This window comes from Taudactylus pleione, unplaced genomic scaffold (genome assembly GCF_031769625.1).
Source record: "Taudactylus pleione unplaced genomic scaffold, aTauple2 ptg000687l, whole genome shotgun sequence".
In the NCBI taxonomy this organism is placed as follows: domain Eukaryota; kingdom Metazoa; phylum Chordata; class Amphibia; order Anura; family Myobatrachidae; genus Taudactylus; species Taudactylus pleione.
The window spans coordinates 2,526,833-2,552,488 of NW_028285089.1; the positions used below are offsets into that span (position 1 = coordinate 2,526,833).

At 43.2% G+C, this 25,656-nt stretch overlaps 2 protein-coding genes across 10 annotated transcripts in view; one reads left to right on the plus strand and one right to left on the minus strand.

Moving 5' to 3' along the window:
* The window catches only part of NF1 (neurofibromin 1), a 297,405-nt gene that overhangs the window by 205,313 nt on the left and 66,436 nt on the right, over positions 1–25,656 (plus strand). For all 8 annotated transcript variants that reach the window (XM_088456127.1, XM_088456122.1, XM_088456124.1 and 5 more), the window contains 2 exons: positions 9,630–10,062; positions 20,832–21,172. In XM_088456127.1, coding sequence (XP_088312253.1) covers positions 9,630–10,062; positions 20,832–21,172 — 774 coding nt within the window. The remainder of the gene's footprint in view (positions 1–9,629; positions 10,063–20,831; positions 21,173–25,656) is intronic.
* EVI2A (ecotropic viral integration site 2A) lies at positions 2,051–4,886 on the minus strand. Of its 2 annotated transcripts, none has more exons than XM_088456119.1 (2): positions 4,803–4,886; positions 2,051–3,091 (listed from the first exon to the last, which is right to left on the minus strand). In XM_088456119.1, exon 2 carries the CDS (start codon positions 3,059–3,061, stop codon positions 2,306–2,308), a length of 756 nt encoding a protein of 251 aa, XP_088312245.1. In that variant the 5' UTR covers positions 3,062–3,091; positions 4,803–4,886; the 3' UTR covers positions 2,051–2,305. The 2 variants fall into 2 exon arrangements, with proteins under 2 accessions (XP_088312245.1, XP_088312244.1); XM_088456118.1 differs by having other exon boundaries at positions 4,799–4,886.

Consider the following 25,656-nt stretch of genomic DNA (forward strand, 5'->3'; position numbering starts at 1 on the left):
CTTGGCTTTACCAAAAAAGAAAGTGTGTTAATAAGTCATTCCACTTATACTTAAGTAGTGAAAGCATTGGGGTTTTTTATTTTTATTTCATATTGTTTTGAGTGGCTGAATTCAAAATACACAAGTTGCATGAATCTTTAAACGCTCTAACATTTTTTTTTTAGGAGTAAAATGCAACCAGTGTGGTTATATAAGAAAATATTAGGTGGTAATTGGAGAAAAAGAGCATTTAAATATTTAAGCTAGAAGGTGATCAAAGGTCATTGTGCTGATCAAAGGTTATTGTGGAACTAAAAGGAAATGTTGCAAAATATGTAAGGAGGAGCTTGGTTTAGCAAGAAGTGAAGCTGAAAAAAGATTGCCATAGAGCTAGTCTAATGCCAAAATGCTTTTTCAGATGTATATATTTGGACTTGTGCTCAAATCCTGCTTGAGCAACCCAGTTACCAAGTATGTGATTAATAGATTGCATTGGCAAAGGTAATCACCGCTAGAGCTTGGATAGCAGGAGACAATCCCAGCTTTCATAAATGGGTGATCTTATGCTGGGTACACAATTGATCTGCCAATATATCTGGTGCCAATCAGCCAGTGTGTACCAGCAATATGTCTGTAAACGACGACGTTCACAGACATATCGCGTCGGCTGTGCTGCATAGCCGATGGACACCCGTAGACTTGCAGTTGCAGCCGCGGGGAGGGGGTCCGCCCCCCCAGCCAGAGGGACCCGCGGCTGCCTGGAAGATGGTCGTTTAGTGTATATGAACTACCATCATCTACAGATATATCTGCAGATCACTCAATATGCAGATATATCTGCTAGGTGTGACCACCTTTAGTGAATCACATACATTGTGGGGCACGAAAGGTTTTATAGCAGGAACTATAAAAAAGTATAATATGATTTGGTTACAGTGGACCAAATGAAGGCAGGCTTTGCACAGCACAGTGGTTGGTATTGCTGCTTAAGAGCATGGGGGGCATGTTTTCAGTCACCTATCTGTGGAGTTTGTATGTTCTCCGGACGCTTAAAGAGGTTAGGGAAAATACCTGCCTAGACACCCAGTTATAGTCTAGTCACTAATATTTGATCTTGGTGACTGTCACAAATTACACAGTGAGTATAACTTCTCTTACCTTTGTAAATAATGCTTGTTAAATCGGTCCAGCCGAATGGCATCCTTGATTAGTCTTTGGTCCTGAGATTTTCTTCATATTAAGTACTTTGTGTATTAAGTACAATTAGACTTTCAGGATGGGTTGGGTACGGGATCCTGGTGGTCAGAATCCCGACGCCGGCATCCCAACAGGGTTAGGATACTGACATTTGTCTATCTGTATCCTAACCCTCGTCCCCGCGGCTTAATCTTAACCTCCCCTTAGAGCCTAAACCTACCCATAACTCAGCTACTTACCTTCGGGATGCTGGCGTCAGGATTCTGACAGGTGTCAGGATTTCGGCGCAGCGTTCATGAATTATGACCGCATCCCCTTCAGGACAACAGAAGTTTGTGGACATGAGAAATTATGTGCTTAGGTGTTCTCTGAATTGGGTGGTGACAGGTTAATTTTGTCCCTTAAATAGTGGCAAACTTTATTTTATATATACATAATATATATTATGGTGGGACCCAAAACAATTATTTGTGTGTACATAGATCCAGAAACACTAGTACACCAAATTTTCAATTACAAATGTATACATCCCCAAGCAGCATCAAAATGATGAATAGCATCAAAATGTTATCAGTCACAAAAAAATCTGTAATGTGCGTGAAGAAAAAGGTTTGATACTTATCAAACATTATGAAAATAGCTCTGTGGCATCAGCAGCATGTGGCAAGCGGCCCGACGGCTGTCTCGGTGCTCTCATGCATTTTCATCGTGAGGCCAAAGGCAACTAAGTTAAAATGAGTCCAGCACAGCCATATCAGAGTAAAAAAAAGACGATATATAGTGCATAAGTGCAAACCCTGTAAATATATTTTTGAGGTCATTACAGAGATTTGTGTTTTGAACATTTTGTATCAAAGAGTAATTTATTTGCAAATTAAAGTTTTTTTACCATCAGCATAGGAATTCCTTACCTCATGAGTTACTGATGGTAACTGCTTCATCATCCGTATGTGGTCTGTTGTGCTTCTAGTCCCAGAACTAACCACTTGACAACAATAGCAACATTAACACTTATATATAAGCATAATAATAATGACAAAAAAAGTTTTAATTATATTGTGCACAATATTACTAGATTTTATCTGGTTAACGATTTATTTTGATAAAATGAGTTCAATTAAAAAAAAAATTAGATTTCTACTGTGGATATGGTTGTAAAGATTTCAGAATTTGCAGAGTTTGTGTTTTTGTCCTCCATAGTAGTGTCGCCTGATTTTTCTAGCCCTAGAGTAGCAATGAGCTTATGTTTCTCATTGTCAGATGAGTTACTTGCATCCCCCAAAGCAATCTCATCCATGTTTTGATTGGCTCCCTGAGCTTTCTTTTGCCATGTTTCCATTCCTGATGGCCACAGAGTACTGGAAGCACTTAAAAAGTCCCCATTGCTCCTTGCCTGGCGCTTTGATTGTGAGAGTTTTTTCTTAAGGCTGGATACTTTATTTGCCAGTGCCACAGAGCATATGATTAACACTGCACAAATCAGCACTAATAGCGCTATTATAATGATACATATCATGATTCCAGTCTTATATTTCTCTTCTTTCCAGGTACATTTTGTGTTGGAAGTTATGTTTATGATATGGGTTTTGTGACTTTGATTACCAGAGAGTCCCTCTGTTCCAGTGCTTAATGGTGCCATTTTATGTGTGGCTGTTGTCATCCGTATGCTTTCATCTGCATTGTAGCCCGGCTGATTTCTATTTTTAATTACTTTTATAGAATTTGTATCACCAAATGAATAGTTTGAAACATCAGAAGAATTGTTTATATATGTTGAAATTGTCTCATTATTGAGACCATTGAAATCCATCTGATTTACTTCTGCTTTACAAATGAAGGCATTAAACAGTATGACTAGATGCAGAGAAAATTGCAGCATCTTCATGTTCGTGTCTCCGTGGTTGTTGTAGATTATCTGCTGAATACAAATAACATGGTTATTGCCAGCCATAAAAATGATTTTACTACCATGTACATATGTTACAAAGATTAAAATGACATCATTTCGGATAGTGTATTTCCAAATACGATTTATAATACAACTCTTGCTTAATAGTTACAAAATATAAATAGCCTAGTATACGATTCTGCCATGCTTTCTTAAAGATGGTCATCAGGAGCACTGTTCTTTGAAACTATCTTGGCATGCTTGGGAGACCAAGGTAAGCATTGCTGCCACACAGTGGCATAATTATGAGCATCAGGGCTTCTAGTATAAGCAGAGTTTGTATTATTCTGTGTGGTTTTGTGTGTTTCTCCAATTGTTTTTGTTGCCTAACATATACTGTACATAATTTATTTTGCCAGATTAAAAAAATAAAAATAAAAAAAATATTCACTTTTATTTTTCATTGTGTGTGCAAAGTAGCTAGCAGTGGATGAGGTCAGTCGACTAACCTGTTTGTAGAAGTTTATGTGCTAGCTATGGTATACTATGCAGTCAGGTTCCCATTTCATTTTTGTATATGTATATTTAAGTTGTCTGTAAAATTGGCCAAAATCCATCTATGCTTTTTGTTTAACTACTGTAGTCATCCATGTTTACGCCTGTATATCAGGAGTGGGCAAACACCAGTGGTCATGATGGCCAAAAACTGCAGACTAGCTTAAGGGTTGTGCTTCGGCCATCGATGGTCTAATATCGATGGCTGAGCCCAATGGTGAATCTTAGCTGCGTTTTGTGCATGCATTCGTGCCCCATATGCAAAAAAAACAAAAACATTGATGCCTCACCCTTGATGGCTTCTGCCTGCTGGTTTAAAACATGCCTGTGGTCAAAACTAGAGTTGCTTTTTTTAAATGCTGGTAACATTAATATGTGGCTGTCATCACTTGAACAAAGGTGAGTCCATGTGCAGATATACACACTTAGTACTTTTCTATGTCATGGGGCAATAGCTGCTATTTTGTGTATGTACAGGGGAGGCACCTACTTGCTGGCATAAGGTAAGTGTCTGTTCAGTGAAGGGAACAGAACTTGCCTAAAATGTGGACAGTTTGTTTTTTTCTGTATACTTTACGCTTCCTGTGGGTCATATGAAATATTTGGCATAATACCCCATCTGTGCATTACAAACAGTTCCCTTTAGAATTGTTTGCCTCAAAAATTTTTGACTCCTTTCTGCAGAATTCTCGGAGCCTGCTATATGTACTCTATATGCCGATACAAGCATTGGTTTCTTTGCTATTATATGATTAGTTACGCAACTCATTATTTTAATTGCTTATGCAGTTACCAACATAAGGCCAAATGTAATAGCCTGTGGATTGCCATCAGAGCCTATGTTTCAGCAATTTAGCTGCACGCTTTAAATCTTATGGCTAAATCACAGAAACATTGTCACATTTGGCCCTCAGAGTGTCTTTAGTCCGATCAGTTGTTATCTAAAACCATCACCCTCGCTGCTGACCCAATCTGCACTCAGACACACAAATGATCCTTCTGTCTGTACCAGTTCTTACTTTTTTCCACTAGATGGTTATGTCTGCATTTATTTTACTATGATGTATGCTCTGTATGTGTGCTTCTCCTTCCCCATGTCTGGCACTTCTGAGTACTCTGGCATTGCACAAATCAATGACTAGAACACTAACATGAGTTGTTTAATTGTAGCTCACTCACCTACCTTGATGTTCTGTTTAAATCCAATTAAAAGTCTTCTGATTAGATCCTTTTTGCATGCGTGAAGGTGGCTTTCTTGTGTTTAAATCTTTGTATTCTGAAAAGTGTAAGAATTTCTTGCTTCTGTTTCCTTGACACAAAACCACAGAGATGATAGATTTCCTGTTTTGTTTTTGCTCATGCTCAATTTACATAAAAAAAACCCTACCCCCCTGCTTTGGGTTATTTTTATTGGTCATGTGGATGGAGCAGTTATCAAGATAAAGTCTACTGAGTAAAGATCTGCAACTGTTATCCTTATGCAACTACAATAGGTGATTAGGTCATTGTAGGGAGTGTTTATGCTCTCGAGTCAATAACTGAAGGTATAGGTAAATACAACTTGTACTAACAGACAGGCAGGATCTTATTGGATATGGCGTACTTGGTGTGTTGCACAAGGAGACATTGGAAAGATTTACTTGAGAACAGTTGTATTGGTATATGTGAGCATTTAATTGTTGCCTTATTACTTTGTGGGCACGCTAGCTAATAGATAAACTATACTTAGATAAACTTTAATTTGGTACAGATTTATCCTCATACATCTAGCCACCTTGCGCATTAAACAGCCCTTCTAATCGCTCCATGCCGTGGCGTGACTCTGTAGCGCTGAGTGTCTTTTTGGTCGACTTTTTACCTTCAAATGCGTCTTATTCACTCAGTGATGCCAATAGATAGCACAGGCAGTTTCTGCTGATTACAATGATATGCAGCATGCCTATATTCTCTGTGCCTGCGGGTGTATCTGCGTGAAACGCCACGTTACATTGTTACATCCACAGAACATAGGCATGCTGCATATCATTTTAATCGCATCACTGTGTGAATAAGACGCATCTGAAGGTAAAAAGTCGACGAAAGAAGATCGGTGCTTCCGAGGCACGCGACGCTCCCGTGTTGTGTGGCACGACTTGTAACGTATGGAGGATAGATGTATGTGGACACATCTGTAATGTGCATTTTGCTAATATCTGAACCTTGCTGACAGTTTTTAGGATTGTAGGTTTTGCTTTCTCTATAAAGCAAAATTTTTTTCATTTTCTGAGAATTTTTTTTATTGTCGTATATTAATTAACTTTTATGATGGTACAATTTCATGCATTTAAACATTGTTTTTTTTTCCTTAATTTATGAAACAGCGTCCAATTAATGTCAAGTTAGGTTGCCAAGGTGTAATTTTGAAATGAAGCTCCAATGTTGATTTTGTTTAAATCATATTTAAAGAGATAAATCCACTACGGAATAGTATTTTTAAAAGGGTGGACCAGGGCCATATTTTTAATAGGGTGATTATGGCACTTTACACATTGCTACAGTGTCTGTGTGATGTCATCACCGCACAGCAGTATTGCTAAAGATTTTTGTTGTTTGGTTCTGAGGGAGGTTGGAGAGGACAGTGAGGCAGTAACAGATGGCAGAAGAATGTGGTTAGATGACACACATACAGATGTGTCCTCATACATCTAGCCCAGTGTTTCTCAAACTGTGCAGGGTCCCGCTCGAACCTGTCTACTGCTGGGTGTTTAATATATTTTTTTCAGGCTATAGGGAAAACAATGAGTTCTCCCTAGCCAGTCTCTGTAGCAATGCGGTTCTCCCGATTTTGAGAGAACCGCATTAGGAAAGAGCCGGGTGTCGGCCGAGAAACAGAGCAGCAGGCAGCTCCGGATCTTCCTTCCTGCTGCTCTATGCTGGTGACACTCAGGATCAGAGGAGCGTGTGCTGAGCCCTGATTGATGGAGCTCAGCATATGCTCCTCAGACCCCAGCAGAGAGGACAGGAGTAAAGCATTGAGGAAGGAGCACACAGCCAAGATATCAAAGGAGTGGCTTCAGGTCAACTCTGTGAATGTCCTTGAGTGGCCCAGACTTGAATCCGATTGAACATCTCTGGAGAGATCTGAAAATAGGCTGTGCACCAACGCTTCCCATCCAACCTGATGGAGTTTGAGAGTTGCTGCAAAGAGGAATGGGGGAAACTGCCCAAAGATAGGTGTGCCACGCTTGTGGCATCATATTCAAAAAGACTTGAGGCTGTAATTGCTGCCAAAGGTGCTTCAACAAAGTTTTAAGCAAAGGCTGTGAATACTTATGTACATGTGATTCTTATTTTTTTATTATTTTTTTTTATTACATTTGCAAAATTCTCAAAAAAACTTTTTACACGTTGTCATTATGGGGTATTTGTGTGTAGAATTTTGAGGAAAAAATTAATTTATTCCATTTTGGAATAAGGCTGTAACATAACAATGTGGAAAAAGTGAAGCGCTGTGAATACTTTCCAGATGCACTGTATGTGGGACCCTGTATGTGTATATATGTGACTCTGCTTGTGTGTATGTTATGTGATCCTGCCTGTGTTTATGCATGTGTCTGTGTGACCCTGCCTGTATGTGTGTATGTATGTCTGTGTGCCCCAGCCTGTGTGTATGTCTGTGTGGCCCTGCCTGTGTATGTCTATGTGTAGGTGTGACCCTGCCTGTATGTGTGTATGAATATATGACCCGGTCTGTATGTGTCTGTGTGACCTTTGGCTTAGAAGAGCCGCAAAAAAATTCTGAAAAAATAAGAGTGCCACTCGCAGAGAAAGTTTGGGAATCACTGATCTAGCCTCAATACGCCACTCAGCGCGACTTGCCTGGCATGAGTGAGCCGCCAGGTCCAGTGAGACTCTGCTAGTGCCGGGTGTCTTTTTTGGAAACTTGGAATGAAATTAATCAGCAGTGTCTGCTGGGCATCCTAGTCGCATTGCATTGCAACTTAGAAGCATTTTCCGCAAAAAACTACGCCAGACGCAATTAGTGTCTCAGATCTTTGCACGCCTAGAGGGGCTTTTTAGCAAGACTGCGTAAGGATGTACTTACACATCCGTATATAAGTAAACATGAGGAGAACAGACAAATGGGGAAATACATTAGTATGAAGTGACACATGCGAACTCATATGTGCGACACAATTTTTGGGAACACAGAAGGCACGTAGAAAAAGAGGACCGTGACATGGATGCTTGGGAACATAAGTTCTGTCTGTCTATCCCCCCCCCCCCTATAGAATGTAAGCTCTCGCAAGCAGGGCCCTCTTCCCTTATGTGCTTTTCCTTCCCTCACTCATACGATCATCTACTCAAAACTCTCCACAAGGGCACCTAACACTTGGTAGCTGACGCCCTGCTGCTTTTTTGAGTGTCATGATAGCTGCAGCAATGTTTATAAACTATGTTCTTATTAATAAGTGCACAGGCACAAGGGGCTGTGACCCAGTGACAAGAGCTCAGCAATACTGATATATGGGGGAAACAATATGGCAGACAATATATTTAATATGCCTCAACTGCCCTTAAAGGTTGTTTAGAACTAAAATTTAACCTGGCATTTTTATATTTTTTTTTTCAAGCCCTAGATTCTTTAAATATTGTGTTCTGCAATTTTTATTTCAATTAGATCATCTAAACAAGTAGTGTCTTCTCTAGCCTCGATCTGGAACTGCTTTCGTCAAACTTATTCTGTTTTTTTGTATGATTTGTAGTTGGACTGAGTGGGCTATGGCGTCTTACAAATAAACAAACATAACCTATTACAATGTTAATGTTAAAAAAAATTGATTTTATGGTAGTCGAAAGACTGCTTTGATCCATTTAATTTTGACACGGACACAAACAGAAGCTATATAAAGCAAGGTTTTTAGCAAAGAGTTGGGTGAAATCTAAGCATTCTATATCTCTATCTAAATTTTAAACTTTATGCTTAATGGGCATTATGTACGAAGGTTTTCAAGAAAACTAATTAGAGAACAATAATGTGATATACTATTTATATTCTCTTTTGGTTGATTATCTATTTTGCCATGCCATTTTAAGGGGTCAATTCAATTAGGTCTGATTTGGGTCCTGCAATTCAATTCCAAACTTGTATTCATTTTTTTTTTTTTTTTTTTTTAGAGGAAATTCACATTTTTATTGTGCACAGCTCACTATGTAGGAGAAAATATAGAGAATCTTTATTTTAAGGTAAAAATTTTGATAGACTATGCAGAACCTCTGGTACAGTCCTCCCAATGAATAATCATGAACTTAAAGGGGTTTAAATAGCATAATTTGGCCAATAAGGTGAGTTTCTCTAAAAAGCTCAATAATGTGGGATGGTATGTGGGGTGTTGTAATGATGGGAGAGGGGGGTTATCGTGCTTTGAGATCAGAGGCAAAAATGTTTGTTCTGACTTACAAACTTGTATAAAAAAAAAAATTCAAAATTATGATAGACATTTTTCTGAACAAAATGCTGGAAAGACTATAATTTGCTGAAAAAAACTTACTCGCTGTCATTTGTCAACCATTAATAAAAAGTGCCAAGATCAGCCCTTTGACACCTTTTAAAAACCTCCATAACTTTCCTTATTGCCACTAACATCCTCTCTATATGGTCCTGCTATCTCAGTTGTCACTTTTTTGGGTCCAGGAAGGTTTCCCCACTTTTTATACACTTTTCCAATGTGGCATTTTGTAGAATAATTGCGCACCTCTGCATGACTACTGTGAATTGGTATTACTAATTGGATCTCGCATTTCACGGGTGCGCAGTGTCTGCAAGTTTCATGAAACAAACTCGCATTTGCAAACTCTCTCCTAATTGAATTGATCCCTATGTATTGTTGGTTTTCCATGGTGATTAATGATTGCTATGCTGTGCTCATTCAGGAACTATAGTCACTGAGATGATCCCTAACATAGAGAAATGCCTCAATTTGGACAGTAGTGCAGTCAATAATTATACATTTTCTTTTGCTTTCTACAGGTTCAAGACTGGTCAAATAAACGGTGATTTACTGATCTACCATGTTCTTTTGACTTTAAAGCCATATTATGCCAAGCCATATGAGATAGTGGTAGATCTCACTCACGCTGGGCCCAGCAATCGTTTCAAGACAGACTTCCTTTCAAAATGGTTTGTGGTTTTCCCTGGCTTCGCTTATGAAAATGTTACTGCAGTCTATATCTACAACTGTAACTCCTGGGTGAGGGAATATACAAAGTACCATGAGAGACTATTAACTGGTCTGAAAGGCAGCAAGAGGCTCATTTTCATTGATCCATCAGGAAAGTTAGCTGAGCATATAGAACATGACCAGCAGAAACTCCCAGCTGCCACACTTGCTTTAGAAGAGGACCTGAAGCTATTCCATAATGCACTTAAATTGGCCCACAAAGATACTAAGGTGTCTATAAAAGTAAGTAGCCATTTGTTAGTGTATATGTATGTTTCTGTGTGTAAATATATGTAATCAAGTGTGAGCTCTACATTACTATGAGCATGACTGCAGCTGGTCTTCAACCTAAAAAGTGCTGCATGAGGCTCTTTGCTGCTTTGTGTACCAGGTACAAATCATACCCTTTATTCCATTCTACACCGAAAAACCAAAGTTACTTGTTTAAAGATCAGTCAAAAAGATAAAATTAATATAAGCATTTCTTTTCAAAAGTATGTAGTACCAACAAAATATTCAAGTTAAATCTGGTTAAGAGAAGCATAAACTAACACACTTAAGTAATGCATTTCCTCTTGAAAGATTGGTTAATTACCATTTTTAATATTACCATATATATTGAAAACAATTATTTTTCATCTCTTATCTTCTCTCAAGATTGCCACCTTCAATACATGCTCCTACCCTTCTACCCCCCTACATTTTACTTTGCCTCCCACTTTACCTCCAAAATGTATTCTTTCCCCTAAGACCTTTGCCTTCACCCACCACTGGGCATACCTGCCTTATCCTCCTCACCACCGGTCTCAGGACTTGAGTTCCATGCACGGTTTTCATCCACTTGCTTTCTCGATACCATCCCCTTTACTTTCCTCCGTCCCAACGTCTGATCCCATATCGCCCATTTCCTCAAATATCTCCTACTTGCACCTTTTTATACAGGGACTTTTATTTTATTTTACTTCAGAGAATGCAGAGCTAGGTGTAATAATGGACGCCTGTGCTGCTGCTCCATCTACCTCCACCGGTGCCGCAGCACCGGTAACTGGTCCAGTGATTTCAGCGGGCGACAGTGGGGTTTAGCTAGCGGCTCCACTGGGGAATGGGGACTGCAGCCAGTCAGCGGAGACGCAGGTAAGTGGCAGTCCTTATCTTCGGCGGTGGAGACCTTCCGGAGTGCGCTGCAGTGGGGCGACTGGTTTGGCCAGTCCCCCACTAGACCACCGGGACAAGTTAGATCTGGTGCCGGGGACTGTGATGGCAGCCATTTTTTACGAGGCCAGAGCACCCAGGGGTTAATGCAGCATAGTGTAGGTAGGCTCTCCTCCAGCCCAGATGCCTTTTTAAGAGCTTTCCCGCTTCTGGGCTGCTGCTCCTCCTACCCTCCTCCCTATATGAGATGCTCAGTAACCATTATTCATTGCTCTGCTGAAGATGCTGGTCTCAGGAGGTTTGGGTCCAGTCTCCCTGTATACATCTCCCCAGGGGCCAGGATATACAGCGCTCAAATCCTACCAACCTATGTGCTTGTGTAGTTGATTCAGAGCCCATTGTAATTATATTTATATGCATTGTATGTGACTTGTACTAGCTCTGCTGTAGTGTAACTTTCTGACTGTCAGTTATTCCTATGACTGCTACTTCTCCTTAACCCTCAACTACCAGGTGTGTAGGGGTTCAATAGTACTTCACATTTACTTGTACTTGTGAAGGCTGTCACATTGCATTGTTAGCTTTACACGTATTGTGTGCTATTTACTGCCTATGTCTTCTGAAGAGAAGGCTAAACAGGATGATGAGGCCCCTGTGTTGATTACATGCAAATCCTGTCTTGCGGGTTTGTACCTTCATGATTCCATACAGGATGGTTTGTGTACTAAGTGATATAGATTTACTCACCAGTCCACATTACCAGCCCCAGTATATAAGCCACCCTGGGTGTCCTCCTTATCCCAGGTTATGACGCAGCTTTTGGATCGTTTATCAACTCCCATGCCTCCTACCATGGGGTACCCACAGCTGTTACAACCTACAATGTCTGTACCCCTTATGCAGTCTCCTTGGATGGATGTTTATGCCCATCAGAAATTGTCTCAAACCTTTGCAGTCTCTCAACAAAAGTTACAGGCGGGCAGACCATTAGTCACCAAAGCACATTTGCGGACTGTATTATCCTCTCAGTCCACCCAGCTATTGTATTCGAACGCATCATCTGAGGAGGCACAAGGTTCTCTCAGTCACACTCTTGTGAGGCGCACCGTCAATCAACAGTGGAATTTCTGCTTTAGTGAGTGCGGTTAAATCAATTCTGAATATAGAGGATGATGAACCAGCCCCTAAACCCTAAAACCCTGTTGTTTAGACATCAGAAGGTGGTTAAAGCTGAATTCCCTCAATCAGAACTGCTCACTGAGCTCATGGGAGAAGCTTAGGGTACTCCTGGCAAGCGATTCCAGGTCCCAAAGAGACTAGCGTCTTTTTACCCTCTCCCTACTAAGGACTGTACTAAGGGCCTGATAAAGTTTTGGAAATAGAGTAAGATATAGCAAGTAACTCTGAACCTTGACAAACAATGTTGCAATGCAAGGGATGCAAATACATATATTTTTTTGCATGTGGGGTAAATATTGGCTGCTTTTACATGTAGACCATAAATACTGCACAGCTTTAATTTTACACTGCAATTGAGATGTCCGTTTGGCCACACCCCTCCCATATCTTAATCTCTGCACATTTTAAATCTGCCCCACCTGCAGTGCAGCATGGTTCTACCCAGGTACACAGTTACTTGCCATTTCCTACTCTATTCCCAAAGTTGAATCAGGCCCTGAGTGGGAAGTCCCTCCCACTGTTGATTCGCATGTGGCATGCTTAGTTAGAAACTGTACGCTGCCATTACCGTCCACATCCTCCCTTAAGGAAGCACCAGATAGAAGGCTACAAATTTGTCTAAAGTCAGTCTACTCGCTTTTTGGCGCTATCACTAGGCCAGTTATGGCCTGTTTTGCTAAGGCTGTTGAAGGATGGGCAGGGTCACTGGACGAGAGCCTGCCATCAGACGCTATTAGGGAACAACTGGCCAATATATCCCATATTCAGGAAGCGGCCTCTTATTTGGGAGAAGCTGCGTTGGACACTGGACTCCTTGCCTCTCGGGCATCTGCGGCTTCGGTATTTGCACACCAATTTGGTTACGGTTCTGGAAGGCGGACATGGGATCCAAGAAGGCACTCAAATCCTTACCCTTCTCTGGAAAGAGGCTGTTCGGTGAAGAATTGGACAAGATTGTGGCTACCGTGGCAGCCTCTAAATCTGCCTTTCTGCCATCAGCAACTGACTCTAAGCCTAGGCTGTCCTCTGATCTGTCCTTTCGCCCCCAGAGTAAGGCAAGAGGACAGTCTTTTTCCCAGGCAGTCTAAGACCACCAAGGCACAAGTCAAGCAGCCTTGGTCAACAAAACGTCCAGCTTCCAAGCCTGAAGACAAACCTTCCACCTGATGGGGCGGGCCTCCTCCCTGGGGAATCCCTGGGTGGGAGGCCGACTTCTTCAATATGCTGACTCTTGGCGTCAAACAGTTGACGCCTGGGTCCGAGAAGTAGTCTCTCAGGGGTACGCCCTCACTTTCTTGAGATGTCCTCCCCAGCTATTTTTTTGTACAGGTCCCGTATCAAGGCCCTGGTCCTCCAGGAGGCCATTCACTCCCTGCTGCGTTCAGGGGTGATAATACCGGTTCCTTCAGCTCAGAGAGGAATAGGTTTTAATTCCACTCTCTTTGATTAAGATATCGAATGGGTCTCATCGGCCTATTCTGAATCTCAGATACCTCAACAGGTTTATCAGAATGCCCAAGTTCCACATGGAAACTTTACAATCAATTGTCCTGACAATGGAGCCTGGGAATTTCATGGTTTATCTGGACATTCAGGATGCATACCTGCGTGTACCTATTACCTCAACCATCAGGGAGACATGCAAAGTTGGGCAGCAATGTGGGAAGTGGCAAACATTCTGGTCTGGGCCAGGTCATCTCCGAGCACTCTTGGCAGTGTTCATTCCAGGAGTCGTCAACTGGGAAGCGGACTTCCTAAGCCCTCAGGACATACACGCCTGAAAATGGACTCTCCACTCAGATGTCTTTCAACTCTTGGTGGGCAAATGGGGCCTGCCAGACATAGACCTCATGGCCTCACATCACAACCACAAGGTCCCTAGATATGTGTCCAGGACCAGAGACCCCTCAGCCGCCTTTGTGGACGCTCTGGCAGTGAGGTGGGACTTCAATCTCGCATACCTCTTTCCTCTGATCTCCCGCCTCCCGAGGGTGCTTCGAAAGTTCTAGCAAGAAGGTGGCACGGTGATACTAATAGCCCCGGCCTGGCCCAGACGACATTGGTTCACCGACCTACAGAGTCTCTACTAGCACAGGATCCTTGACTGCACCCAGACCTACCTCGTCTGTCTCTGACGGCGTGGCTCTTGAGTCTTCCCTCTTAAGATCCAAGCGTTTCTCTCACTCTGTGGTCCAGACAATGCTCAGGGTGCATAAGCCTGCATCTATTACAGAGTTTGGCACTCTTAATTTCAATGGTGCTCCCCCAGAAGCTATGACCCTACAGTTTTTAGGGTCTCCCGGGTGCCTGGTTTTCTCCAGGCTGGGTTAGACCTTGGTCTTAGCCTGGCCTCCCTTAGAGCTCAGGTTTCTGCTCTGTCAATCTGGTTCCAGCGAAGGAATGCTCCCCTGCCTGATGTCAGAAATTTCTTTTAGGGTGTCCTCAGTATTCAACCTCCTTTTTGTCCCTCCGGTGGCTCCGTGAGATTTGTCCTTGGTTCTCCGGGCTCTACAGGTTCCTCCGATTGAGCCTCTGGACTTAGTAGACCTCAAGTCGCTAACAGCGAAGACACTGTCTTCTTGCTTTCTTTTCTGTCCGCAGGGTATCTGATTTGGCAGCGCTCTCCTGTCGCTCTCCATTTTTGGTCTGTCATCCGGACAGAGCTGTCCTCTGTACTAGGGCTGGGTACCTCCCTAAGGTGGTATCCCGGTTCCATTTGAATGAAGTAAATGTGCTTCCGGCCTTCCAGACCTCTTTCTGCAGGTGCAGCTTCCTTGGATGTGGATTGTGCTTTTCGAACCTACGTGGATTGTACAAATTCCTTGAGGAAATCCGATTCTCTTTTTGTGTTGTATGGCTTTCACACGTGAGGCTGGCCAGCTAACAAACAGACTGTGGCTCGATGGCTTCGCATGGTAATCTCTCAGGCCTACACGCAAGCTGATCTTCTTGTACCAAACAGGGTTACAGCTTATTCTACTCGGACTGTGGGACCCTCGTGGGCGGTTCGTAGTGATGCTTCTGCTGAACAATTGTGCAAGATGGCCACGTGGTCTTCCGTCCACACCTTTCTCAAGTTCTATGCCTTTGATACCTTTGCCTCTCAGGATGCTTCCTTTGGGCGTCATATTCTCCTTTCTGCTCAGGAGCGTCCCCACCCTTAAGGAAACCGCTATGGGACATTCCCATGGTTTCCCTGTGGATTCCCCTATGGACCCTGACGAATAAATTAACCTTTGTTAACTCTAATTCTTTTTCAGGGTCCACAGGGCTCCACAGGGAGACAATGCGGTGTAGGTGGGACTAGGAGGATCGGACACCAACAGCAAAGTTTTTCAATCCCAGTATACTCTGGTCCTTCCCCCTGTATCCCGCCCACAGCCTGAGGGCAACTCTGTTTCGTTGGTGTCTGGCAGGAGCTGGAACACCGTTTTAACGGGGCTGCTATTAAACAGCCCAAGCTTATTTTTATGATTTCATTTTGGTTCTATTTATTCTACTAATGAGCAGTAGCACGAGTCAGTCCTTTGGATGTCTGCACTGCTGCTCCATCACCCCTCCGCGGCGCCGTGACCCCAGCCCTCAGCTAAGTGCTATCGGCGGGACTCTGAGGGGGACCTAGCTAGCAAGGCTCCCCTGGACTCCAGACTGCAGCCCGGAATCCAGGGGAGAGAAGCCAGATCCCCGCTCACGGGGACCTGCGTCTCTGCATTGTATTACCTCTGGTCTTAGGAGAGAGACCGGAGGCGCTGATGTGGACACTGGTTCATCCGGGACTCCACTAGACCACCAGGGCTGTACAAGCACTGGCGCAGGGCATGTGTAAGACCAGGGGACCAAATGGTAAAAGTCAGCAAGAAAGTGCTCTCCCTGCGTCCCCTCCCCCAGCTCAGGGCGCCATTTCACTGCGGTCTTGCTGCTCCCTGAGCTGGTCCTCCCTCACCCTATGCCCCCTCTGACACGGCAGCCAGGTTTCCATGTATACCTCTCCCAAGGGCCAGGTTATACAGCGCTATAGCCTAACAACCACTAGCGGTGTGTGTAGTTGATTTTAGTGTCCACTGCAGTTATATTGTATATTCTGCACTGTATGTGACTACTGCTGCTGTCTGTTTTCTTTTTCATATGACTGTCAGCTTATACCTTTCCTTTTCTTCTACTGTATCCCTGGCAATACTAAAGGTATAGGGGGTTCATTGTACCTCACATCTCCATATATTTGTGAGGGTTATCACATACTATATATCGCAGTTGCACACTGCACTGTGCCATATTACACATACAGCGAGGTTGCTCACTGCACTGTGCCAGATTGTGTTACTTTATTCTTACAGCTATGTCTAGCAGAGCCTGCTCCTCCCACTCTGGTGTCTTGTAAGTCCTGCTCAGCAGGCTTGACTTCAGAGCACCTCATTCAGGATGGTCTTTGTGCATCCTTTTATACAGCCCCTGGCCCTTCAGCCCCAGTATCCTCTCCTCAGGACCCACCCTTGGCTACTTTTTCACAAGTGCTGGCAAAAATTGCGGACCATCTAATGGTCCCTGTGTTAGCTCCCCCTATGGGATGGTCACAGCAGTTACTCCCTGCAAATCATTTGCCCCCCCCCCCCCATGGGTAGACATACTTTCTACCTCAGTGCAGAGTCTGGCGTTCACCTCTACAGCTTTTCAGCAAATGCTGCAAAAAGTGAGACACTTGCCTATTAAACCTACTAAGCGTGCTGTGTTATCTTTCCAGTCCACCCAGCTATCAGATTCGGATTTATCATTTGGGGAGGCAGAAAATGCAGACATCTCTCACCCTGACTCCCCTTCGGGAGACGAGGAACCCCCCTCTAAATTGAATATACCTGCACTTGTAAGAGCACACTTCCAGGGCCGCTGGACTCCAGCTGAGGCGGTCTTACCAATAGACGTCCTAGAACTCCTGAGATATCTACAGAGCTCTCTCTGGCTCAGGATATCCTTCAGAGCAGGCCAGTAAAAGTACAGTCCAACAACGCCACGGCAGTGGCCTACCTATATCACCAAGGACGCACTCTTAAGTCGGGCAGTAATGGCAGAAGTGTCTCGCATTCTCACATGGACCGAAATCCAGCTCCGCAGTGTTCATCCCAGGAATTCTCAGCTGGGAAGCTGATTTCCTCAGTCGTCACAACGTGCATGCAGGAGAAGGTCTTTCAGCTTCTGGTGAAAAACTGGGGTCTACCAGATGTGGATCTCATGGCCTCAAGACACAACCACAAACTTCCAGTGTTTGAAGCCAGGACAAGGGATCCCCAACGCGGCCTTCATGGATGCATTATCTGTGAGCTGGACCTTCCATTTGGCGTACCTCTTCCCTCCAATATCCCTTCTTCCTCGAGTTCTTCGGAAATTCAAACAGAAAGAGGGCACAGTCCTGTTGGTGGCTCCTGCTTGGCCCATTGGTACTCTGACCTTCAAAGTCTCTCCATAGACGTTCCTCGTCAACTTCCTCTACGACCAGACCTGTTGTCTCAGGGTCCCTGTCTACATCCTGACCTGGCCTGTCTGTCTTTAATGGCTTGGCTCTTGAGACATTCCTCCTAAGGGCTAAGGGATTTTCTAGCTCTGTGGTCCAGACCATGATCAGACCTCTTTAGCCGGCATCTGCCAGGAGTTATCACCGGGTATGGCATACATATTTCCAGTGGTGTGCCCATAGAAACTATGACCCTTAGGCTTTTAAGGTTTCTCGAGTTCTTGCCTTTCTTCAGGCTGGATTGGATCTTGGACTCCGCCTAGCATCTCTGAAAGTGCACGTCTCTGCTCTGTCCATCTGGTTCCAGTGCAGAATTCCTCTACCAGATGTTCACACCTTCCTGCAGGGTGTTCTACGTATACAGCCTCCCTTTGTGGCTCCGTGGGATTTGTCAGTGGTTCTCCACGAACTTCAGGAACCTCAAGTCGAATCCCTGGAATCAGTGGATGTCAAGTGGCTCACTGCAAAGACCCTGTTTCTTCTGGCTATAACATCTGCCCGTAGGGTATTGGATTTAGGGGCGCTTTCATGTCGCTCCCCCTTTTTAATCTTTCATCAGGACAGGGGCTGTCTTAATGTTTGCACATTAATGAGGGAATTGTGATTGCGGCCTTTCAATCACCAGACCTCTCGGCAGGTGAGAGGCCTCTTTGGATGTGGTCCGTGCTCTAAAGATTTACGTGGACTGCTCTAGTTCCATCAGTAAATCAGACTCCCTCTTCATCTTATATAAGAAGGGATGGCCAGCTAACAAACACTCTGGCCAGATGGATTCGCATGACTATCTCACAGGCTTACACGCAGACTTCCTGTGCCAGTTACAGTATCTGCTAATTCTACTCGCTCTGTGGGTCCCTCGTGGGCAGCTCGGCCTGGCGCCTCTGCCGAACAACTATTCAAGGCGGCTATGTGGTCTTCTGTCCACACCTTTCTTAGATTTTGTGCCTTTGATACATTTGCCTCTCAGGATGCACCTTTGGGTGCAGGGTTCTCCTCTCAGCTCAGGAGCATCCTCCGCCCTTGAGCAACTGCTTTGGGTAATCCCCATTGTCTCCCTTTGAAGCCCTATGGATCCTGAAGAAGAAAAGGAGAGTTATGGTAAAACTTACCCTTGTTATCTTTAGTCGAAGTTCATAGGGTCCACAGGGCATCCTGGCTTCTATGGGTTTCTTCTCTTGGTCACTTGTTTCCTTCTCTGTGTGAGAGTGTGATTCTTCAGTGTACCAGTCTTCCTTCTGTCCTATCCTGATCCTACCTTGAGCTTGTTAACAAAACTGAGTTGCCCTCAGGCTGTGGGCGGGGTATAGGGGGAAGGACCGAAGTATCCTGGGATTGAAAAGCTTTGCTGTTGGTGTCCGGTCCTCCTAGTCCCACCTACACCGCATTGTTTCCCTGTGGACTTCGAAGAAAGAGTTAACAAGGGTAAGTTTTACTATAACTCTCCTTTTCTTCAAAGTCCATAGTATCCACAGGACGCCCACTGGCCTCAATGTTTTTTTTTTTCTCTCTTGATCACTGATTCCTTCATCTTCTGGGAGAGTATTTTTTTAGGGTAATGTTCTTCCTTCTCCTCTCTCCTGTTCCTGCCTTGGGCTAGTTTACAAAATTGTCTGCCAGTACTGGGGGCGGGGCATATGTGGAGGAGGACCAATGCATAGTCGGAGCTAAAGCTTAACTGTTTGGTGCCCAGACTTCTGCGACCACACACATCCCATGGTATTCCTGTGGATCCTATGGACTTCGAAGAAATAGAGTTAATAAAGGTAAGTCTACCATAACTCTTAATTTTTTTTCTAGTCCACCTTCAAATTTGCATTGTCTTCTCATTATCAAGAAACCCTTCCTTGACCTCACCTCCCCCTCCAACTATGTCCCATTTCTCTCCTCCCCTTTGCTCATAGCTCCCCATGTGGGTTGTATACATTTTACTCATATTTTTCCTGTCATCCCATTTCTCTTCATCTTTTTCCCTTTGTGAGCTCTCCTGCTCTTTCTACACTGATGACACTCGCATCTCTTCCCCTGACACCTACACATCCTTTTTGTTCCTGCATCACCAACTGTCTCCTCATGGATGACCCAACCCTTCCTTAAGCTCATTATCCTTAAATCAGATATCATTGTCTTATTACCCCTCCTTTGCCTCCCCCTCTCCACTCTGTTCTGCAAATGACTTCCTCCTTTCCTCTCATACCACTTCCAATTACCATCCTCAGGCCTTCTCCTATGCTAGACTAACTGCTGGAACATCCTCCCACGGTCATACTCTCACCTAGCCTTTCAATATTTGTCTCAATCCATTTAGGTGCGAGTTATTTGCAGCGCAAATAAGTGAGGCTGTATGCCGCACTTACGGTACTCCCGGACTCGCAGGTTTTTGTTCAGAGCGCCATAGGGCTACGGACAAAAAATTGCCGTAGTTGGTGTTGCAAGGCAACCCTCCCCCTTTGCACCTAATTGGTTTGAGTCCTTTAAGTGTTCATCCAAAACTCATGTTTTCATTTAAGCCTACCACCCCACTGTCTGAGCATATAGTATCAGAAAAGATGTCTGCCAGACCAATAGACATTTTATCTGAAACCCATCAGATATCGTTGCCATACACTGTGAGAGAGTTCAGTGTATGGCCGACTTTTTCTGCTTTGGTGTAATTGGGGAGGAAACATTTTCCCGCTCCTCCACTGTGAAGGAAGAGGGGAAACGCAGATCGGGCCAATAATTTCATATATCTCCATCATTTACACACCACCTGCCCACTTTTTCTCTGTGTCCTTCCATATCGTCCTGTAAAATGTGGGCTCACGCAAGCAGGGCCCTCTCTCTTGTCTCCGATATGGCATTATATTATCGGCAGGTTATGTTTTTATATTTGTTTTGTGTGTCTAATATATATGTTTAGAAACTGTTTGTAGTCTATCTGTATAAATGCATTCATATTTTGCTGTATGCTATCCCCTATATACAATTCTACAGAACCCTTATGCTGCCATATAAAAAATAATCATTGATGTAGAATTACATTTACTATAGCCATTGAAAGAATGGTGTTTTACAAGGTAGTCTCCAGAAACTGTGGTATTTGCTCTCTCTCCTGTAAGTTGTCTTTTTTTTATAACTTTGTAGTAAGTTCTGGATTAAATTTTAGGAGAAATCCAAACATATTTTTGTTTTGTTTTAGGTGGGTTCCACAGCTGTCCAGGTCACTTCAGCAGAGAGGACGCGGGTTCTGGGGCAGTCCGTATTTCTGAATGATATATACTATGCGTCTGAGATTGAAGAAATTTGTTTAGTGGATGAAAATCAGTTTACATTAACTATTGCCAACCAAGGAACCCCTCTCACATTCATGCATCAGGAGTGTGAAGCCATTGTCCAATCTATAATTCACATACGGACTCGATGGGAGCTGTCACAGCCAGATTCCATCCCCCAACACACTAAGATTCGTCCAAAGGATGTACCGGGAACACTACTTAACATTGCATTACTCAACCTAGGAAGTTCTGATCCAAGTCTACGGTAGATAGAAATTAATTTAACACACTTTACTGTACTGTTAATTACATACAAATTGCTTGTGTATTTTATGTTTACATTTCTTAAGTACCTTCTTTATGTACATAGACTGCAGATGCGTAATTTTAAAGCAGTTTTCATGCTCAATATATTTCATACAATTTCAGATGTGTTTTAAATACAGATGTGTCCTGATACACTGTTGCTGCAGTTGCGCAAAACAGCCCTTCTCGGCGCAGCAGGTCCTGTGCAACTCTACTTGCTTAAAACCAATGGGGGACAGGTGGGAGGGGTGCTAGTTTAGGTTGAAGGAGTCTCATGACTGCATATGAGCACACTAAATAGAGTATATGGAGGAGGGCCCTAGACTACTCACCCTGAATATAAATAATGGGAGGTGCTAACTGTTGAGACTAATGTAACAGACACAAAAGGAAACATTACAAGTGTACAACTCCAACATGAGTAATTACATATATAATGCATATATAATACATTTTGCAATAAATAGAGGTTTTAGCCTGTCCGCCACTGGTTTTAAGCATGGATTCTGGCATGTTTGACTGCACTTTTGAAAAAGGCACAATTTAGGGAAGTCCTATAAATTTATATAGTGCTGCTATGGGTCGATTTTTGGGGCGTGGGTACCCTGGATTGCTTCAGGCTATCGCATTATAATAATTTTTTTACTTTTTTGCACTTTTAACACCTTTATTGTTTTTATTATATATAAAACATTTTCACACCTCTATTTTTCACCTCATTTCTAACATATGCAGTAGCTGCTCCTATCTATCTCTTTCACACTTCACCTTTCTCACTAGAGTGATGCCCTGGGGTGGCTCAGCCGGGCTGGTTTGGGGTCTCCTGCACTCAGGACCTTAACCCCAGTTTGTCAGGGACTTACCCTAAGAGGTTTCCTGGACGTGGTGGGTAGGCCCATAACCTTGGCCATGATTATGCTAAAACCTCTATTGCAACATTTTATTGCAAAATGTGTTATATGCCCTCTCTTTCAGTAGTGAATACTAAACAATTTAATTTTTTTTATTAACAGTTTCTTATATAGCGCAGCAAATTCCGTCGTGCTTTAAAATTAGAATCAACATTATACTTGGTTGTAAAAGACATATATAAGGGTAAGAGGGCCCTGCTCGCAAGCTTACAATCTAATAATATTTTTTGTTCAGTATTCACTACTGAAAGAGAGGGCAAGGGGCCACAGTTAAATTGCAGGTGTAATCAGAAAAATGAGGTAGGATCAAGCACATTTACAGGAGAAGATCCTAACAGAACTCTCAAAACTGAAAGTGGCTAATTCAATGGGGCCAGATGGGATACATCGAAGGGGTGCTGGTAACCAGTTACTAGCTACTGGAGTAATTCCAGAGGACTGGAAAAGAGCAAACGTAAGAGGTAAGCAACTACCGACCAGTAAGCCTTACATCAGTAGTAGGGAAATTGATGGAAACACTCTTAAAAGAAAGAGTAGTAGATTATCTCAAATCCAGCAATTTGCAGGACCCCCAAACAGCATGCATTTACTGGGGGGAGATTATGTCAAACAAATCATATTGACCGAGTGACTAAGGAAATAGATAAAGGGGGGGTGGGCATAGATATATCTTATCTAGACTTTAGTAAGGCTTTTGACACTTCCACATCGCAGACTGTTAAATAAACTGGAAAGCATGGGATTGGATACAAAGATAGTTGATTGGATAAGATCATGGCTGCAGGATGGGAAACAAAGCGTTGTAGTAAACGGAGTGCAGTCTCAAGAGGGAAATGTTACCAGTGGAGTACTTGGACCAGTGCTTTTTAATATCTTTATTTGTGACATTGCAAATGGTATTGAAGGGAAACTATGCCTTTTTGCAGATGACACAAAGGTATGCAACAGGGTAGACACACAAGGAGGGGTAAAACAAATGATTGATGATCTAGGTAGACTAGAGGAATGGTCAAGAACATGGCAACTACAGTTCAATGCCAAAAAATGCAAGATCATGCACTTGGGTCTCAAAAATTCAAAGGCTAAAAATGGCACTATACTGGAAACTACTGAAGAGAAAAGGGATCTAGAAGTCACTATTTCAGGTGACTTAAAGGCAAGCAAACATTGTAACAAAGCAACGAGGAAGGCAAGTCAGATGCTTGGGTACATAGGGAGAGGAATCGGTAGCAGAAAGAAAGAAGTGATAATACCACTGTATAGGTCATTGGTACATCCTCATCTCGAATACTGTGTTCAGTTCTGAAGGCCATATCTCCATTAATACATTAGAGACTGTACAAAGAAGCTCAACTAAAATTGTGCAAGGTCTACACCACAAAACGTACCAGGAAAGACTAAAATATCTTAATATGTATAGTTTGGAGCAGAGAAGGGAAAGGGGGGACATGAGAAACGTTCAATTATATAAAGGGTTTTAACAAGGTAAAGGAAGGGGATGCAATCGGGAAACCGGCTGTCTTAATCCTGACGGCCGGCTTCCCGACTGCTTTATCCCGGCGACGGTTAAATTACAGGCGTCTATATCTAGACCCCTGTCATTTTCCCGACGCCGGGAGACGGGCGCCCGGCATCCTGATCGAAGGGATGACGGGTGCTGCGAGCGGACAGACACGGGGGGGGGGGGGTTAGGTTTAGGACACCCGGGGGGGACTTAGGCTAGGGGGAGGGAGGGTTAAGGTTAGGCACCCCCGGGGGGGGTCTTAGGGTTAGGCAGCGGGGAAGGGGGGCGGATTAGGGTTAGGCACTTGGGGAGGAGGTTAGGGTTAGGCACCCCTAAGGAGGGTTAGGTTAGTTTTTACTTACCTATGAACGATCTGGATTTCCAGCGCTGTCGGGCTTCCGCTACCCGGATCTCTGCTTCCGTCGGCCTGCCGCGGACGGGATTCGAACTGCCGGCCAGAGGGACGGCGGTATTTCTTACCGATTCCAAAGGAAGGAGACATTCTTTAAAGAAAGAAAAGTATTAGAACAAGAGGACATGTTCTGAAATTAGAGGGTGGTAGATTCAGGGGAAATTTGAGAAAAATTACTTCACAGAAAGGGTAGTGAACAAGTGGAAGTGTCTCCCATCAGAGGTGGTAGAGGCTAAGACAGTAGAGCAATTTAAACATGCATGGGATAGACATAAGGATATCCTTCAGAAGTAAGGATCAATAAGGGTTGAGGTAACAATGTTTAAAAATGGGGCAGACTAGATGGGCCAAGTGGTTCTTATCTGCAGTCATTCTATGTTTCTATAAGCAATTAGTAATGTTGAAGTTGTGCATTTGTAATTTTTTTTGTGACTATACAATTATCTGTAAGATACCTGTGCAACCTGGCTGGTTGGAATGAAAATCTGGTAGTGTATGAGAGCGAATGAGAATTGACCACTTGCTAACAAAAACTGGAAAACGGATAAAAAAGGTTGTTTGGACAAATTGGTTAAATCAATCTAATTAACCAATTTGAACAATCGTTTTAGTCTGTTTTCCAGTGTTTAAGACCATATGGTCGATTGTCATTTGCTCTCTACATTACCAGGTTTTCATTCCATCCAGCCAGATTGGACAGATATCTGAGAGATAATTGTATAGTGTATGCCCAGCATTAGTCACAATGTGACGCACCAGGAGACACTGCTGATTAATATGCGGCACTGGCATGTCTGTGTGCTACGGAGTCTGAATATGTATATAAATTGCTACGATGCAACACCTTCAGCTTTTTTCCACGCCAAGTTCTGTGCTTCATATAAAAACTAATTTGCAAACATATACAAGTGTCTCATATCAAATTAATCAGCACAGTCTCCTGATGCGTCCTAGTCGCAACACATTATTATTATCGTTTATTTATATGGCGCCACAAGTGTTCCGCAGCGCCTTACAAAGTACATAAAGTGACTAACAGTACAATACAAATACAATGGAGGACAAGGACAGACATTGCAATTAAGACACATTTTTGTGTGAAAAAGATGCAAAATATCACGCCCAGCTCTAGCAGAGTCGCACAGGACCTGGAGTCTCACTCGCGCCAGGCATCTCGCAGCACATGGCGTATTAAAGCTAGATGTATGAGGGCACACCTGTAAAATCAAGCAAACAGCCATAGTCTCCATAGTCAAACATTAGCAGTACAATGCATTGTACCGAAGATCTTTGACATAGATCATGGCACATTATAGTTATAGTCAAATTTTTTCCCTGCTAAAGCTGCCCTGGTTAACTGTAAGTGCTATTACTATGAAGTGGAAACATCTAGGAACTTGAACAGTTTACTCAGAAATCAGTAGGCCATACAAGCTCACACATCAGTTCCGCCAAGTACTGAAGCTTGTAGTTCGTAAAAATCATCTGTGCTTGGTTGCAACACTCACTACAGAGTTCCATGCTACCTCTGGTAGCAGCATGAGCACTGTTTATTGGGAGTTTTATGGATTGGGTTTCCATGACAAAGCTACAGCTCACAAGCCTCAGATTACCAT